The sequence below is a fragment of the Erigeron canadensis genome, chromosome 6, assembly GCF_010389155.1.
Source record: "Erigeron canadensis isolate Cc75 chromosome 6, C_canadensis_v1, whole genome shotgun sequence".
NCBI classification, from domain to species: domain Eukaryota; kingdom Viridiplantae; phylum Streptophyta; class Magnoliopsida; order Asterales; family Asteraceae; genus Erigeron; species Erigeron canadensis.
This window is the reverse complement of record NC_057766.1, coordinates 3,602,948-3,621,301: the sequence shown is the minus strand read 5'-3', so window position 1 is coordinate 3,621,301 and position 18,354 is coordinate 3,602,948. Positions and strand designations below refer to the sequence as shown.

The following is an 18,354-nucleotide window of genomic DNA, read 5'->3' as shown; positions in this document are numbered from 1 at the left end:
AGTTTAATGAACCATACATGAATGTTTATGTTGTGTAATTAACTACATCCAATAAATACATTCAATAAATGAGATTTGAAACATACAGTGAACACTCGAGTAATTCATTACACAACATAAACATTCGTGTATTTTTGTAACATTTCGAGACCTTAAACATACGTTATTCATGTTCTAAAAACTGATAAAATGTTGCATTTATTTCTATGAAAGATCAGGAAAATCACATATGAGGATATACAAATTCTTTTATATTCATATATTTAAACTAATGATATTTCGGCCGTTCAAAGAAAAAGAAAGAAAAAAAACAACTAATGATATTTCAATTATAATAATTATTAAAACAAATACTAGTTTTAAAGAGCTTGTACATGCATAAATGTGCGAATGTTGAAAATTGCAACGACTTCCCACTTGCAATGGAACAGTTGATCGGTTGATCCTTCAAATTGACATTTTAATCCACTTGGAAAAGACATGATTTGAGTAGACAAAGATAAAAAGCAACACAAAGACAAGACAAAAAGCACTACCAAACTCACAAGCCATTCTAGGCTTCTACCTAAAGTACCAACATCCAAAATGACATACGATATTAATACAATAATGATATGATGGGAGGGAATTCTCTCAATTTACCTAATATAATTAGAAGTTAAGAAAATCTTTATTTTTGAATTAAAATTAAAAGTTAAGATTTAAATAACATTTTTGAATCTTAATCTTTGATTTTAATTGAGTCACGATGTTTCCAACTTGACCCTAGATACAAATCCTCTAAAGTTAGAGTTACTTTATATATAAAGGTAGGGGAATCTTGACTTTTGGATTAAAATCAAGGTTAAGATTTAAAATTGATTTTTTAATCTTGACCATTAATTTTAATCCAATGATCAAAGTCCCTTAACTTTACCTATAAAGTTCATTTAAACTTTAGAGGATTTCAATCCCTTGACCCCTCAAGTTATAAACAACTTGAGGGGACTCCCTAATGTGATACAAGAAAATGGATGTAGGATATGATAGATCCTTCTAATATATCTTATTAATTTATCTTCTTAATAATCATTCTAATCATAAACTTGACACATAAAAATATCAAAGGATAAGAAGATAAAAGAGAATAAATGTATTACATATGTCAAATTTTAAAACATTTAAGACGATTATTAGGCGATAAAACATTTCCCGATATACTAACTATTAAAGATCTGTATAAATCTTAAGTATACTCTCATAATTTATAAAACAAGGTCTTGTTCAGTAACAAAAGTATACACATACACATCATTATATATAGATTATTTATAATGCATTATTAAAAGTTTATACCATTTGCCATAAGTTTCAAATTGTAATTTTTTTTCTCTAACAACGAGTTAGTAGCAGTTAACGAATAGTAATTAAGACACGGTTAACATTTAAGATACCCTACTAACATCCAATTGGGTAGTATGAGATATAATTGAATATTTTAACATTATTTCATAATAACTTATATTTTATAACTTCTAGTTATGAGAATAATATTTTTTTTAAAAAAAATATCTTAACTAAAACTAGATGATTTTTTTCCGATATAAAGAATAGGCATTGGATATTGCTAAAAAAAAATATTTGATATCAATACACATTGCGTGGATATTGTACTATATATATATATATATAGGGGTAAGTTTTTTATATTACAAGCATTTAAAAAAGTATAAAAAGTACATGTGTAATTTAACTTACACATGCTTGTTTCCTTCCATCTCCGACCACCACCACCACCACCATGATGAACTCCAACCATCACCTTGTACTTTTTCAAACCCTTTACTACAAATAACTTTCCTATATATATATATATATGGTTATATATATATATAGGGACAATCAAATAAGAACGGTGAGAACACCTTAAAATCATCATTTTGATGCATTAAAAGTTCATAAAACTAACGTTTTTTGTTGGATGCATCATTTTGATGAATATGCATCCAAGATGGATGCACAAAACAAAAAACATGATTATTTCAATTTTGACGGATGAATGTGTTGTTAACCACTTAAATAATGATAATTAGTTATGCACTATGTTAGTTTTATGAACTTTTAATACATCAAAATGATGTTTTTAAGGTGTTCACACCGTTCTTATTTTAAGAGTGTTCTTATCGAAATGTTACCATATATATATATATATATATATATATATATATATATTACTTCTTAATGAGCTGTGCTCACTGCTTGGATATATTATACGCTTGGTCGACATTGTTTGTGGGCAGCTCGACACTCCATTATTTCCGTTTCTAATAAATAATCCTATCATTAGGTACCTTTATACGTTACAACACTAATAATTAAAAAAATAAATAATATTGTATCAATAGTCCTTCATTATTATCCCCACTAAATAGAGTGGTTCACATGTAGCATCAATACACCTAATAGCTCCATAAAGAATTTTAATCCATATATGGTATCCTATGTTAATAGTAATAATAATTCTAAAAAATCAGAAAAAAAAAAATTAATAAAAACTAATTAGCCACTAATTTCCTCAACTTTCAATAATGCAAAATGATCTTGTTTTTGGATCGAATCGGAAAAAGAAAGGTGATCCGGAAGCATAAAGTGATGGGTTTTGGGTGGGAAGTAGCTTTTTAAGATGACTCAAATCCATGTCACATCTGGGCCCAATTGGGTCGGGAGGACAAAAGAGTGAATATGAATGTATATGTAGTAAGAAAAAGGGCCCGTAACTTTAACCCGATTAAGGTAAATGGATGATCCATTTGGAGTACTACGACCCGAATAGACTAGGTTCATAGCAATGCTACGGCGAGAATGGCTGCCACAACAGTCATGTAAATGTAGCTATATCGTGGGGGACCTCCATTGGTTTCTATTGCGTCAGCACCTTCGTATACCATCCCGTCGGCTAATTGTGCTGCGTCGGGAGCTTCTTGCGGCTCGGTTGATTTCTTACTGCAACCAAAAATATTTTAGATTTTAATGTTGTAGCATTGACAAAATATTAAATGAAAAACTGGAAATTTAATTATTCTTACAAGAAGACTAAAATGCTCCCCACTCACACAAAAAAAAACGGTAAGAAATTTATTTCAATAATATATTGTTAAAAATGTGTTTATAGTGTATGTACGATTGTATATACTATGTAAGTAGCCAAAAAAAAAAAAATGTTTTCCACAAATAACAAAACTTTATGCATAAAGTCTAAAGATATCAATATCAATCTTTATAAAATATCTTTTAGTCAACAACAAATTTCATTTGACACGTGCTAATATCTTCAACAGTTACCGTTATACGAAACAGTAAAAGTAGCCGTTAGGTTCAGCGTAAATATCTATTACGGAGTAATACAGTAAAATACTCCAAAAGAAAGAAAAAAAAAATCTACTTTGACACCTAAAAAGTTTTTTACCCATGTGTAAAGTTAAAAAATCGTGACATCGAGTAGGAAAAATCTAACTTGAATATCTTGAAAGTCAAAGATTTTATGTGAGCCACCTAATTATTTGGCCTGAGGGCTAAAATGTCATTCTACCCTAGATCCCTATAGCATACTAATGAGTAATGACCGTTGAGATGACAACAATAAAACGTTAATGTCTCACAAATCAACAGGCTTTTTCACATGTTATTGACAGATATAGATATAACGTGCATATATTTTATATCGTGTAACCAAATAAGTTCGATTTCGTTACACAGAATTTTACCTCAAAATAAGTCAAAACTATCTAAAAAAATTTCGCCCTAGCGAAAATTCAAAATAAAAAAAAAAACCTAAAACTATGCAAAGATATGATTTTATGTTCTTCCAAAATAAGCATAAACTTTACTATTTTTTATAAAATTGATATCTAAGAGTTTGTAAGGATAATGGTGTTTTTTTTTTAAAGCAAGCTAATCTACTCTACACACGTATGCCTATAATGAAACTCAGAACTCTTAGACGTAGGAAGTTGGACTCGAACTTAAACAGCAATGTCTTTTTCTTTTGAAAACAAGAAATCTAGTTTATAACAAAGGTGAATTGTTTTATACGGATATAGATATAGATTACCTGGTGGTTGATGGTGGGCAAAAGGTGACTTGATAATCAGCACCATTACAAGTAAAAGTACTTGTTTTATCATCATAAGCATAACTATAAGCGCGTGGACAAGCCTCTTTAAATATCTGCGAGTACGAAGACGGTTTACAAGTATCCGGTGTTCCATACGCGCCGCTACAACAATATTCCTGATCACCAAAAGCTTCACACGCGCTTTTACACGCCACTCCTTCACCATCACTGTTCATCACTTTCAGCGCGTTAGGACACGCGCCGTTCAAATCCACCATACACCCAGTATACGTACAATTCCGGCCGGTCCCACCACTGGGTGCCACTAACATCGGAAGGTTATATCCGTCAACTAAGCTCACATCAAAAAAATCCATCCCGGAATCTCCATCAAGGGTGAATTCAGCTAAGGTGGCCGGAGGGGTGGCGCCGGCGCCGGAGCATTCTAGCTTCCCGGATCCGCAGTCGCCGGTGGCGCAAGTGAACTTGCCTGATGAATCTTGGGTACAATGTGTACGACCCCAGAATCGACCGCCCCATGATGCTGGGGCGCTCAGTGTTTTGGTTTCGCCTTTTTTCAAGGCGAAACCGGTTGGTTGTAGCGGGTCAATACCCGCGTTTGATAAAATTCCTGGCCAAATTGTTTGGTCACATTTGTTTACAAATGTAAAAGTGGCTGATGACATAACACCTACAAACATATACATACACAATTATGACTTAATTCAATATATATAATTAAGCATATAACTACAAAGTACAAATTAATTAATTAAAGACTTTTGTAGAATAAAAACAATATACTTATTGTTGATGTTACCTTGGATGAAGAATTGTGAGATTGTGAGTAATAGAAGAGAGATTAATAAAGCGAAATTAGACATTATATTTGTATAATAGAAGAAAAAGAGTTTAATCCAATTGAAGAGGAAGAAAGAGATTGTTGTGGGAAGGCGGTTGGGAAATCTGCAACTATATATAGAGAGAGAACATGGATGGTGAAGAGGCGGCGTAATATTGATATGGCTGCTATCTATCTAACTATCTGTACATATTTTTTGTGTTATTTTTATTTTGGTAAAGTAACAATGAAAGATTTTTTTATATTTGTTTAATTGTTTGTTTATTTTTATTTTTGGAATACGAATACATTCCTTCTTCTAAAAATATTATGGAAAGAGATAAATACGACATGTTTGATGTGTAGATATTCTTTACCTTATAATAAAATAACGTCCTACACATAATTATTGTTTTATTTTTCTTTTGGTAACATTGCTTTATTAGTATTAGAAAGTAGATATTATTGGTCGGAGTTTGAATTGGAACTTGGATCCAGTTAGATTGTGTAATTGTAATTTTATTTTACTTTTACCTAGTCAATATTGATAATTAAAGATTTATGATCCTTTCATATTATCTTCTTTCAAATTAATTATATTATTAAACAAATCAAAATATTAAAAACATGATTAAAAGTCCGGTTAACGTTAGATAAACTTAAGACACCACTATATTTCTACTCTCACAAATTCTAAACTTAAAGAAACTTGAAAGAGAGATTCAAGTTCGAATCTTACTTTTTACATTTGTAAAAATAAATCATTAGAAAAAATTTTCGATAATCTGAAATTTCATCTCAAATATGTCGTAAAAGATAACCATCTCATATATATATATATATATATATGGGGACAATCAAATAAGGACAATTTTAAAATAAGAACGGTGAGAACACCTTAAAATCATCATTTTGATGCATTAAAAGCCCATAAAACTGACATAGTGCATAACTAATTATCATTATTTAAGTGTTTAACAACACATTGATTTGTCAAAATCAAAAAAATCACGTTTTTTGTTTGATACATCATTTTGATGAATATGCATCAAATATGGATGCACAAAACAAAAAACATGATTATTTCGATTTTGACGGATGAATGTGTTGTTAAACACTTAAATAATGATAATTAGTTATGCACTATGTTAGTTTATGGACTTTTGATGCATCAAAATGATGTTTTTAAGATGATCTCACTGTTTTTATTTTAAGAGTATTCTCACCGGAGTGTTACTATATATATATATATATATATATATTTGAGTGACCAGTAAAACAAGTAGGAAACTATATTCACATGTACAAAAAGAGACTTAAATTGTGATATAAGATTTTTTTTTTTACTTTTTTTGGTTTGTGCACAACAAAGAGCATCTACAATGAGGGTATTATCAAAAGTGTTTTTTTTTTAAAAAAAGTCTATAAAAAACCTTTTATCATTGAATTATATGACTTTTTTGTTTAATAGATTGAAGAACCTCAACCATTGGAGATGCCATAAGGCAAACAAAATAAAACTCTTCGCGTAAATCAGATAATTGATTAAAAACAGCTCAAACAAAGTTTAAATTAAACTTTAGATTGGTTGATTAACTTTAAAACAACTCTCCTCTATCAATATTAGGATTAGGATACGAGAAAACCAACTCCAACTTAGCCAAAGTAATTATATATTTGTTAATAAAAAGATTTATTATTTGCGTGGTTGGATCTAACTCACACTCTGCAAGTTATACCTCTTGATCAGGAGATGGATCTAATTTGTTGGACGTGCTGGAGGTAATTTTAACCAGCGATTTGTTGGATTTACAACCCCTTCTTCATGGAAAATACTTTGAGATGAGAAACCCGAGACCTTTAAAAAACCTACATCCGATGTCCATACAATGGATTTAGAAGATAACTCTAGCCAACTCACCTAGTGGATCAAGCTAATATGTATGTGAAAAAGAAGCCAATACACTAAAACAAATAAACACTAATATCCTGACGATAAAACATGCAGAACGTTATAATTTACAAAAATTGGAGCCAAAAATAAGCAAAGTCAAAATATAAGGGGATCCTCTGCTAAATATACACGTTGGCTTCTTTTATTTTTTTATTAATTTTTAAAGTAATATACACGTTGGCTAATCACTTATGAACACACTAAATGCAAAACGCCAATGCAAATCCGTATATCTATTAACTAGATTTTAGACCTTATTTTGAGAAGAAATTTTTTTTGAGAACCTTTGAAAATTTTTCAAATCAAGACCAATCGATAATTATTTTTTCCATGAAAATTGTTTTTTAATTGTTTTCTGAATAACTTATGTGTAATTTTGAAGTTTATAATTGTGTGGAGGCATGGATTATCATCTGTTATACAATTAGGTGGAGATTTGGATTCTTAATCACACGTGGACGAATATTGTTATGATTACATGTGATAGACTTACATACATGTGATCATAGCAATATTCGTGCACATGTGATCAATAATGAAAATCTAAAATTACACATAAGTTATTCAGAAAATAGTCAAAAAACAATTTTCATATAAAGAACAATCATCGGCTGGGCTTGATTTGAAAAGTTCTCAAAGGTTCTCGAAAAAAAAAAGGTTCTCAAAATAACTTTACCCTATATATATATATATATATATATATATTTTATACATATATAAATAAAGCAAGATTGTGATGACATCTATTTTTAAAAAAAAGTATTACTTGGCATCACTAGACATTTTCTCATTAAATATTTATATTTTATCTAATTAATTTATGACATCATATCTAATTGAATTTTGATTTTATATATTCCTCCATCAAATATTTTAACTTTTAAATGTTTAATTTTCTATATGCAAATGTGTTACATGCTTTCTTTTAAGTTTATATATTTTTTATTATCGGATTACATGACATTTATAAACATTTGTTGGTAGATTAAAGTAAATTTTTTCTTCATGCCCGCGTAATACGCACGTTACTAAACTAGTACGGGAGTAAATAAAAATTCTAAAGATAAACAAAATTAAATAAGTTCATGACCAAAACCAAGAGATAACATATATCGGGTAACATATATTTGGTTTGTAAATAAATTTAATTATAATCTGACTATATTTCAATGAGATTTAAATATTTATTGTATTTAAATTGAATTATATTTATATTTAATTAATCAATTTTACATTTATAAGATAGGATATGCATTTAGAAGTTTTATTATTATTCATTATAAAGAAAAGCTAAAATGATATTCATTATATTTAAATGGATATTTAGTAAGATTTTTTTTTTATGAAATATATAAAGATAGCTTCAATTTGATACAAATAACCAACACACCCATTATATCAATATCAATATATATATATATATATGAAAACATTTATGACTGATTTCTGTTTGTAAATGTAAATAAATATACAAAAAGGAGGTTTTTCATATGTTTTTTCTACCTGGTTATTACACCAAGTTATTGTAAAACAAATTGGTTACGATCTTAAATATTGGATCTTGATCAAAATGAATAAACAGAGCAAACAAGTATATATGATGCATTACAATATTTACTTAATAAAGAGAAAAATTATTATATTTTATTTTTAATGTTTTATTTGTAATAATAAAGTATACTTTTTTACACATGTAACTAACTATTAATGAGAATCCTGAGGTCCGAAGACTATCACTAATGAATGAAACCTACTGTATAATGTTTTAGTTCAAGAGTTTGCAGATTAACTTCATATTCATATATTAATAATCTTTATCTAACTATTTACACGTTTGGTTCACATAAAGTTTTTTGGAATGAATGGAATCTGTTGAAGGAATTGAAATATGATAAAATAGAATTTGACGGAATGTTTTTCATTTTTTTTTTTAGATTTAAGTGACGAACGGAATGAGATTCCTTCTCCTATCCCCATGGAATGGAGATCCATCAAATGAGAGAATGTTAACATTCTAACGGAATGATATTCTTTCATCATTAAGTAACCAAACGCATTAAGGAATGAAATTCATTTCCAATTCCATCAGAATTTGCGAACGAAAAACGACCTAAGTCTATAACTAATATATGCTAATTAACATATATATTTTAGTTCAAGAGTTTCATAGGATTACATGACACATGTATAACTAATTTGAATTATTCTCAACAAACAGAATTGTATGTTACAATTATTCTCAACAAACGGAATTGCATGTTGAAATTATTCTCAACAAACGGAATTGTATATGGTCAACAACTATTTGGAGGTTTACTTAACTTCATATTTTCTTATCTAATGCCAACCATCCTACTTTTTTTTACAAAGAATTGGGGCACGTAGCGCAGTAGTGTTGTGTCAATTACATCAATTACACTCATGATAATCATACTTATATCTAAAAAGAATAATGTATAACTTTTTTTTTTTTGAACATTAATAATGTATAAATTTTTTTCAATAGTACAATTTACTTTTTATAATTATTTTATTTTAACATTATATACACAATACCTATTTAAGATACACGAGATATAGTTTTGTTTTGGTCCTTTTGGACGACTCTTGTGTTTGATTGTGGAACCTTGAATTGTCGAAATCGGACTTTATTTATTGAAATTAAATTGAGCTTCAAGAAAGTTGATATCACGAGTTTGTTGTTTACAACGGTTCAATTATTTCGTGTTTCTCGCATTCTACTTGACATTAAAGATTGGGTTAAGTGCGCCGTAATGCAGTTAACTAATCCTGAAAAGTTATTGTGTGCACGAATTCTAAGTCGGCTTTATTGTATTCAGAAAACTTGTTCAAGAGTCCCATAGTAAACAAAAGTTACCAGGTAAGAAGTTAACCGGTCACCACTTTCTCGTTGACCCGTTGACTGCTTATGTGGCATGTACACAATAACTTTTTGGAATTAGTTTATGCACAAAATAAAAATAATGATTTATATATTATAAGTAGGAAACCGGTTTCATGTTTACTATGACTATCTTTTCAAATTTCTTGAATAAAATAAAACAACCATAAAGTTCGTGCACATAATAACTTTTTGTGATTAGTTGAGTGCATTCCGACGCACTTAGCCTTAAAGATTCTATTAAGCATTAACATTCTTCAGTTAATAAATTAAGATATAGTTTGAAGATCTTAACAACTTGTTCACAACTAATCATGTTCCTTTAAATATGCATTTTAATTATAAATTAACCAAAACAAAAAATAAAGAGTAGCGGTGGCATTAAAGATTATCTGATAAGCCTAGAAAGACCAAAATCTCGCGTTAGTACATGACAAAGTCAGCATTATATGTATAAGAAAAATGATATATGTAACACAATTGTTTTACCTGTTGTAAAAATCTTAGAAGACATGAATATACAAAATCAATCATACATATATCACTATTAGGAAAAATAGTTTTTGTGACGACCTAAACCATTGTTGTGTGTCTCATTTAGTCATTTGTCATTGCTATACATATTTTACGACAACATTTTCAGATTTTCTAACGATACATTATTTTGGTATATTGCTCTGTGTTTGTTTGTGTATTGTGTATTTTTTTTTTTTTATCTTTTGTTTTTTGTACATTTGCCGCAAGTGTGTGATACGTCAAAACGTGTTTTGGTGACGATAGTGTTTAGCCATTTATAGTTGGGTATTGAATGTGTTTTGGTGGCTGTTAGCTGATAGTTATAGCTGAAAGCTGGTAGTTGTAGCTTTTTAAATATATTTAGGTCGCGTTTGGTTCACAGAATTTGATGGAATCTGATGGAATTGGAATTGAATTTCATTCCTTAGTGTGTTTGGTTGGTTAAAGATGAAGGAATCACATTCCGTTGGAATGTTAACATTCCCTCATTTGATGGAATCTCCATTCCTTGGGGATGGAGGAAGGAATCTCATTCCGTCCCTCACCTGAATCTTCAAATAATCAAAAACATTCCGTCAAATTCCATTCATTTGAAAGATTTCATTCCTTCCAAAAACATTTCGCGAACCAAACGCGCCTAAGTGTTTGACAAAATAATTGAAACTTTTAATAAATAAATAAAATGACAAAAGTAGACATAATTAAAAAGCATTTACTATTAAACATTACATATTATATTATGTTACGAGTATTCCTTAATTAAATAAAATATAATACGTTCTATATTCTTCAAAAACATATTATACTTTCTATCATGTCATATGCTATTTTTATAATATGCTCCTCCGTAATTTTTATTTTATTTTAACTAAATTATGTTTAAAAAAAAAAGTTGAAACTTGAAATAAATATAAAATGATGGTCTTAACATTAAGTCCCACGTACTTTTGCTATCAAACTTAATAACTTATGCATAAAACCAGTTTCTCTATAACAAAAGAGAAAGTACTAGCATTTCCCCATCATTAATATGTTCTTTAACATTATTCCGTAAGATCTCTTATCTAAATAAAACAAAATTGTTTCTAAAAGTTTTTTTATTATGTGACATGCCAACATTTTTTTCTAAGTCATTTTTTTAAAAATATATGATGTCATAATAAATTTTTTTTTTTTTTATAAACTATAATTGTATTAGGCCCTATGTTATTTTTTTTTCATATTACTTTTTTAACCTTAATTTTTTTTAATTAATATATCCTATCTGTTTATTTTTAATTTCACATTTATCATTGTTTTGTGGTAGATATTTTTTACTTTTTCATTATCCTAATTGGTTATATATATATTAATGTCATCTTTACAAATATGTTGTTATCTTCATATCAAATTATAATGTATTGACAATAAATTATATACAAATTTCTAAATATTTTTTTATTTTAAATTTATAATTAAACGGCCCAGTTATACGCGGCTTGATTAGCTAGTCTAAAGAAAGTATTATTCTCACCATATTGCTAAGAAAGAAACAGAACAAATACAGAAGGCTTGAAAGTATTTCTTTACTTGTGGTTATCGTAATGTTGGTAAGGATTAATTAATGACGAAGGGGTATTAAAGTAATCAACACACCAAAAAGCTTGCAACCCATTTCAAACGCTTGGTCATGCAGCGTTAGCATTGGAAGCTTTTAGCTCCAAGTTAAAAACTTGTAGCTCCTTTAAACAAATAAGATTTTTATCGAACATGAGCTTTTTCGTAAAAGCTTGAAGTCTCTAAAAGTTTTGTTTTTTTTTTTTCAAACATACCCTACTTATCAATCTTTATCAGCAATGCTTCCATTAATTGTAAGAAATTAGTGTATTCAATGGATACAAACTTTAGAGGTATTTATAATGGATTTTTATTTATTTTTGTTTTTTAAAATTATAGTTTACATTAACATAAATCTATATCTATATATAATTAAAAGTTCTATCACTGGAAAATTTGACGCTTCCTTGACGCTTTATCGATGGGTATTAATAGGGTTATTAGGGTACTTAATACGATATTTAATAAGGGTTATTTAGTGTAGTTAATTACTTTTCTTTACTATTATCTATCTATATCTATATTAACTAAAGTACAATAATGCATGTATATTTGCGGTTTTGTGTATTACATTATCTAATTTCCATTCATATTTGTGATGATAATATATAAGTTTATTAAATTTGTATAAATAAATGTTAGTAACTCACCGTCTAATTAAATGAGTCCAGCCCAAGCTATACTAATAGGCTCCATTTAAAAGAAACCAAACCATTCATATACTTCCCAAGTTATACAAACAGGCAACATGCTACGTCTAAAAAAAATTCGGCCATGTATATATTTCACTCCATGAATGCATCAGGCAAGTATGTTCAATTAGAAGGCCATCGGGCTTCCGAAATCATCATTGGATCAAAATTCAAAATCTTAATTTTTAATTTTCATCTATATCATACAACAACGGTACCCAATCCTAGCTATGCCGAGGTACGGGAGAGGTATGATGTATACACCTTATCCCTACTCAAAGGTATGATTTTTAATTTTCATTTTCATCATCTCTGTCTATAATTTATCCTCATCTTCTTTCTTTTTCTTTTTGATATGGTAATTAAATCATTTATCTCTTTTTGTTTGTTTTTTTTTACCTTTTGTTTTCTAATTCAGTTCTTTTGTTATTTTTGTTGCAGGACATGCTAAAGATTGAATTTATCATAAATTTGAGAATTAAAAACAATATTAAGGTTAGGGTTTTATCCGAATTTACAAGGACTCAATGGTTAATAATTTAATTAATCTAATTTATTAGTTCTTTTTCTGATCCATTTCTTTATTATTGTTATTTGATTTGTTGATGTTTATTTCCGTTATACATCTCCATACTCCGATGATGATGTGAGGTTTGCAATTAATTCAATAAGTTAAAATGCCTAATAAGATTTCAGTATCAGTTCTATGATGGTGGTGAAAAACTTAGCGCATTTTTGACGACTTTATCGACGTGTACTTAATATGGTTAATTACGTTTCTTTACTATAAGGTTTTTATTAGAGTAATTAATTAATGATATTAATAAATAATGATTTAATATTTTACGGAGTATATAGTTTAGGGTTTTGCTAAGGGCTTTCGTTAAGATGCATTAATTAGTTGTACACTTACCATAAAATTCAGGGTACCGACATTTAATATGGAAATATAGAACCTTTTTTATGCACGTTAAGTGAATCCCTAAGCGCTTCCTTTAGCATTTTCCTATAGTTTATAACTATATATAAGATGGAGTGTTGTGGTTTTATTAGATGTTTAATTGATTTATTTAATATATAAACTAGCATGGTGCCCGCGCAATGCGGCGACGGTGACGGCAATACGGTGGTGGCGACGACTTATGGTGTAAATGTAATTAGTATAGTGGTTAGTGTAGTTATTTTTAGACTTGGAGGAGCCGTGGTAAAATTTATTACATTAAGTGTATTTTAGGTATATTAATGGAGATAATTAATTAGTGAATAAGAAAGAAAAACCCAAAATGTAAAAAAAGAGTAAGGGCATTTTAGTCATATTATATAAAGTAATTTCAACATTTTAGTCATATTTTTTTTTATATGTAGGTAAAGATAAATGGATTGACCTCTCTATTCCATATGATATGTGTTAAATTAAATGAGGCCCAACTAACACAAAATATACCAACGGACGTTATTTAAAAAACCCGATTATTCATATCCCCCACCAGATAAATACATTATACATGCGATTAGTATTTTGTGTTATGAAATTGAGATATCATGCGCAAGGTTTTGCTGGTTGAAATCAATTTGTGATGGATGTGTTTATTATGCTTGGTAATTATTCTTCGGGTGAAATTAAATTAGTGTATTGTGAATTGTATGGTGAGTTATTAACTTATTATTAATAAGACTTTTCAGTTATGTAACCTTTCATGTCTTCACTTTATAAAAGTTTCATTATATTAACAAGCAATCTTTTCATTATACGGATTACATTATATATCTGTTATCTTCATGGATTCATGCCTGGAAAATAGACCAAGAAACTGCAATTCTTTGTTAGCCTAACAAGTCATGTATATATCGACTGTCTATCTTTTCTTTTTTCATGTATTATTTTCCTCTTGATTTACTCATTTACTTGATGGGTTTTTTATTCAACCAATTTTAGTTGATAATACTTTAATTAATACGTTTTTTTTTAAATTTGATTATACTATTATAGTTCCATTGTGTAGTCTCATTGGTAATATATATGATGATTATGTTAAAGGTGTTTGATGAAATGCTTGAGACTCTAATTATTGACTTTTATTGGATTTCCTTTAGTCCTTTGATGTATTTATATTACTTTCATGTTTATGCAATTCGTACAATGAGTGCATATATCTCATAACTTGCATTTTTTGCAATTGAGATGGATGACATATGTCTTCATGTAAATGATAAGAAATATACATCTTGGACAGTTTAAATCAAGAAAACAAACAATATCTGCCTAACTATTTGTCCCCTCCTTTTATTGAGTTACTTTGATTTGGTTGTTATAGACTACATGGTTTTATTTCTGCTGCTTTTATACGTTTTGTAATATATTATATCACTGTATGATATGTTCTTATTGGTGGATTTTGTTTTTTTATTGTAATTGTGTGTGAATGCAGGAACATAAGAGGTTTAAATAAGACATAAAGTGGTCGCCTGCTTTTATTGCCATTGGGAAGTTTGAATGTTTAAATAAAATGATGTAAGTTATCTAAGTTTACTTTGTGTTTGAACTCTAATCTTATTATTAATTGTTTTAGTGTGGGGGGTTCATTATAAAATCAATACTGAAGAAGTGAATAAACATGTCGTCGACCTCTTTGAGAATGAATTATCTGGGACATTGTTTTCGCTTGATAGTATTCTTTCGTTTTATCGTGCAACTTGATTTTCGTAGGTGCAAAGATGGCAATGATAGGTTCTATTATGATTTAATTATTGCATTCATCTTTTCATATTGTAGTCACGTTTTTTAACTCGGGTATCAACACATTCTGTTCTAGCAAGCAAGGAGGATACAGTGCAGTCATGGCTTCAGAGGACACGTCAGATGCGACTGTAAGTGCTTCAAAAGGGATGACATTTAAGTATTGGCCTACAAATATATTATCAAATCATTTTATGAACTTTGTATATCATATAATGTATTTAAGATTACAAGATAAACTAACTTCTTTTCAAATTACATAGTTTGGAAGTTTCACTTCTCATCTAAATTAAGCTAAGAAATTTATTATTCTTTTGATCATAGTTTGCAATTCTGTAAACTGCTTTCTGATTTTTGAATAAACCTGAATTACAAAGCTTATAGAAATACACATTTTTGTCCTACATAATGGTACTTAAACTGCATAGACATTTATATTTGTTGAAATGCATGTAAATGAAAGTGCCAAATGTGCAAAAATGGACCTTACAAATGTACTAACATAATAAGCAAATGGCCTTATAAATGTTGGTGTTTATTAGATAAATTAGAGGCCGAAACATGTTCCAAAGCGGTTGACTTGATAATTCCTGCTAGAGGTGGAAATATAGGCATGACATAATCCGACTTAGATTGAAATAAGTGGTTTTATTGTATGGGTCCAGTTGGGTTGCATTAACGGTTAAACTTTTGTTAATTTGTTTTATACATAACTCATTACATTTGATTACGTAAACCAGTTTAGTTAGAAGATAACAATCATGAAAAAACCAATTTAGGTGACCTTTAACCCACTTGACCTGATTTCCATGCAGCTAAACTGTTTTCCCTTTGACCCATTTGACCTTTAAAGGATAAACCCATACCCGAATGATTAATTTGATCTATATCACTGGTCCTTTTAATCTAAACTAGATGAGCGGTAATTGTGTTTTTTTGGGAGTTTGAATAAGCACATATCAACATGGTATCTTTTTAATTTTTTTTTTACGTACCTATTTGAACTTTGTAACAACTCTTGCTATTGGTTACATGTTTATTTTCCCTCTTATTTTATTATTCATTTGGGACCGTTGCATTAATTGGATACACTAAAGGAGTGTCTTCGGTCTTGGAAGTTTATGGTATTGTTTCAATATCCGAGACAATCCCTTCTCTTTTTAAGCAGTTCTTGACAACTTTCGAATTGCTTTATTGTATCCTTTATTTACTTTTTCAAGATGTCAAGACATTAAGCTATCAAAGCCATGGGTAACAAAAGAGCTGGTATAGGTAACTAAAACATGCATAATAGCTATTTGTAGAGGTCGCCAATATCAACCCATCTATATATGCATTTGATTGGGGCTATGTTTTATGTTTAGGGTTAAAATAAAAAAATTATAGCTACTTAAGTTGAACAAGGCTTGTAGAGAAACATCATCATCTTTCCAACAGATTTTGACCGAGACTATCTTAGGTCAAGTAAAATGCAGGGTTCCTCTTTCAGAAAATCATTCAACTTTAATACTTTTGTATGTAAATCTATAGACACGAAACTCACTTTTTACTTGGAAAAATGTTAGAATAAGTAGAAAGAATCCGATTGACTAGCAAATTGTTGTTATAACACGTCGAACTATGTGACCCTTTGTAACCACGTCCAACGCCCTTCACTCTATCATTACATACAGAACAATCTAATGTGTAAATGACACATTAATTGTTGGATCATTCACAAATATTAACTAAAAGCAAGAAACAAGAATACATCTAATTACCCAATTTGAAACCATCATATATCAGAGATCATCATCACTCATGTCTTCGGATATGTACATTCCATCACCTTCATTCTATTTCAACAACCTCAGCTCATCAACACGCACACCGACATCAAACTCGAACTTAACAATAAAAAACCTCAAAATAAGACAATCTTACAAACGTACAAAAAAAACCCGTAAAGCCTGGCTGTGCAACGCACGGGCCTTCACTCTAGTTAACTATAAAGTCTGGTTGAAAAGAATTCAACCTGACTGAAAAGATACAAATTTATTTTAAAAGCAAGTTTTTTATCCACTCGTATTAATGTAAGTGAGAGTTTTTGTTTCTATAGAAGATCCAAAAGAAAAGGCGACTAACAATTAAATCAAGTTAACGTGACTTCATCTGATCTATACATATGATTGAACGAGCAAATTATAGGTCTTGTTGTCGCGAAAGATCATTAGGGGGGAGGGAGTCGAAAGGGGGATGTCAGCGAAATGGAGGCGAGTTGGCGAGGGCTTCGCGAGATCCGGGAGCCACCTGAGCGAGTTCGCCGCGAGCTGGAGGTTGCGAGCTTGAAGCTCGCAGGAGGTTGAAGAAGGGCAGCGTCATCAGGGACTAAAGGTGCCATAATTGGAAAGTTAAAGTGACCGTTAGGGGGGACTAAAGGTGGGAGAAAGAAAGAGCCAGGGACCAAGGGTGTCAAGTAGCTAAAAGTTTTTATTTTTTTTATTTTCTTATATATATTATCCATTTAAACTTCAAAAAACACAACACACACTTCATATAAATTCCTAAAATGACATTTTATTTATTAAAAGAGTACATTACAACATAATTAAAACTAATTTAATAGTACATAACATTACAACATATTAAACACTCATTTTTTTTTATCGTAAACTGCTTCGGCATTGAACGTGCTTACCTTGGATTAGGAAAAATGTCAATCAAAGATGATGACGATGAAGAGTAATTATGTTTTTTATAAGTTATGCATTGTGCATTTTTATTCCGTACGTGTGTGTTATTTACTTTTAAAATGTAATGTGTTTTAAGTGTTATATAATGTATTTTGTTATTAATAAAAGATATAAATTAAAAAAGGGTTAGTTATGTGAAGTTTATAATGTTAAGGATAAATTTTATTAAAATGTGAAGAAAAGGTTGGGAGTTTTGGTTACCACTAAAAAAAGGTAGAGAGTTGAAATGAGATGGCGTAATTTGATTGGATAGTTAAAGAGAGATGAAAAGGCTGAGAACTTCGGCTCCCT

At 29.5% G+C, this 18,354-nt stretch overlaps 1 protein-coding gene across 1 annotated transcript; it reads right to left on the bottom strand.

Annotated features, from left to right (window-relative positions):
• Nucleotides 1–2,354: 2,354 nt before the first annotated feature.
• On the bottom strand, nt 2,355–5,048 carry LOC122603661 (thaumatin-like protein 1b). The gene is made up of 3 exons (XM_043776429.1): nt 4,914–5,048; nt 4,091–4,784; nt 2,355–2,982 (listed from the first exon to the last, which is right to left on the bottom strand). The coding sequence occupies exons 1-3, from the start codon at nt 4,975–4,977 to the stop codon at nt 2,820–2,822; spliced, it is 921 nt and encodes a 306-aa protein (XP_043632364.1). The 5' UTR covers nt 4,978–5,048; the 3' UTR covers nt 2,355–2,819.
• Nucleotides 5,049–18,354: the final 13,306 nt, after the last annotated feature.

Coding starts and splice junctions, on each gene's coding strand:
- LOC122603661 (XM_043776429.1), bottom strand. CDS start 4,977: ATGTCTAATTTCGCTTTATTAATCTCTCTTCTATTACTCACAATCTCA. Junction 4,785..4,913: donor CTCACAATTCTTCATCCAAG/GTAACATCAACA, acceptor ATATGTTTGTAG/GTGTTATGTCATCAGCCACT. Junction 2,983..4,090: donor TGCCCACCATCAACCACCAG/GTAATCTATATC, acceptor TTTTGGTTGCAG/TAAGAAATCAACCGAGCCGC.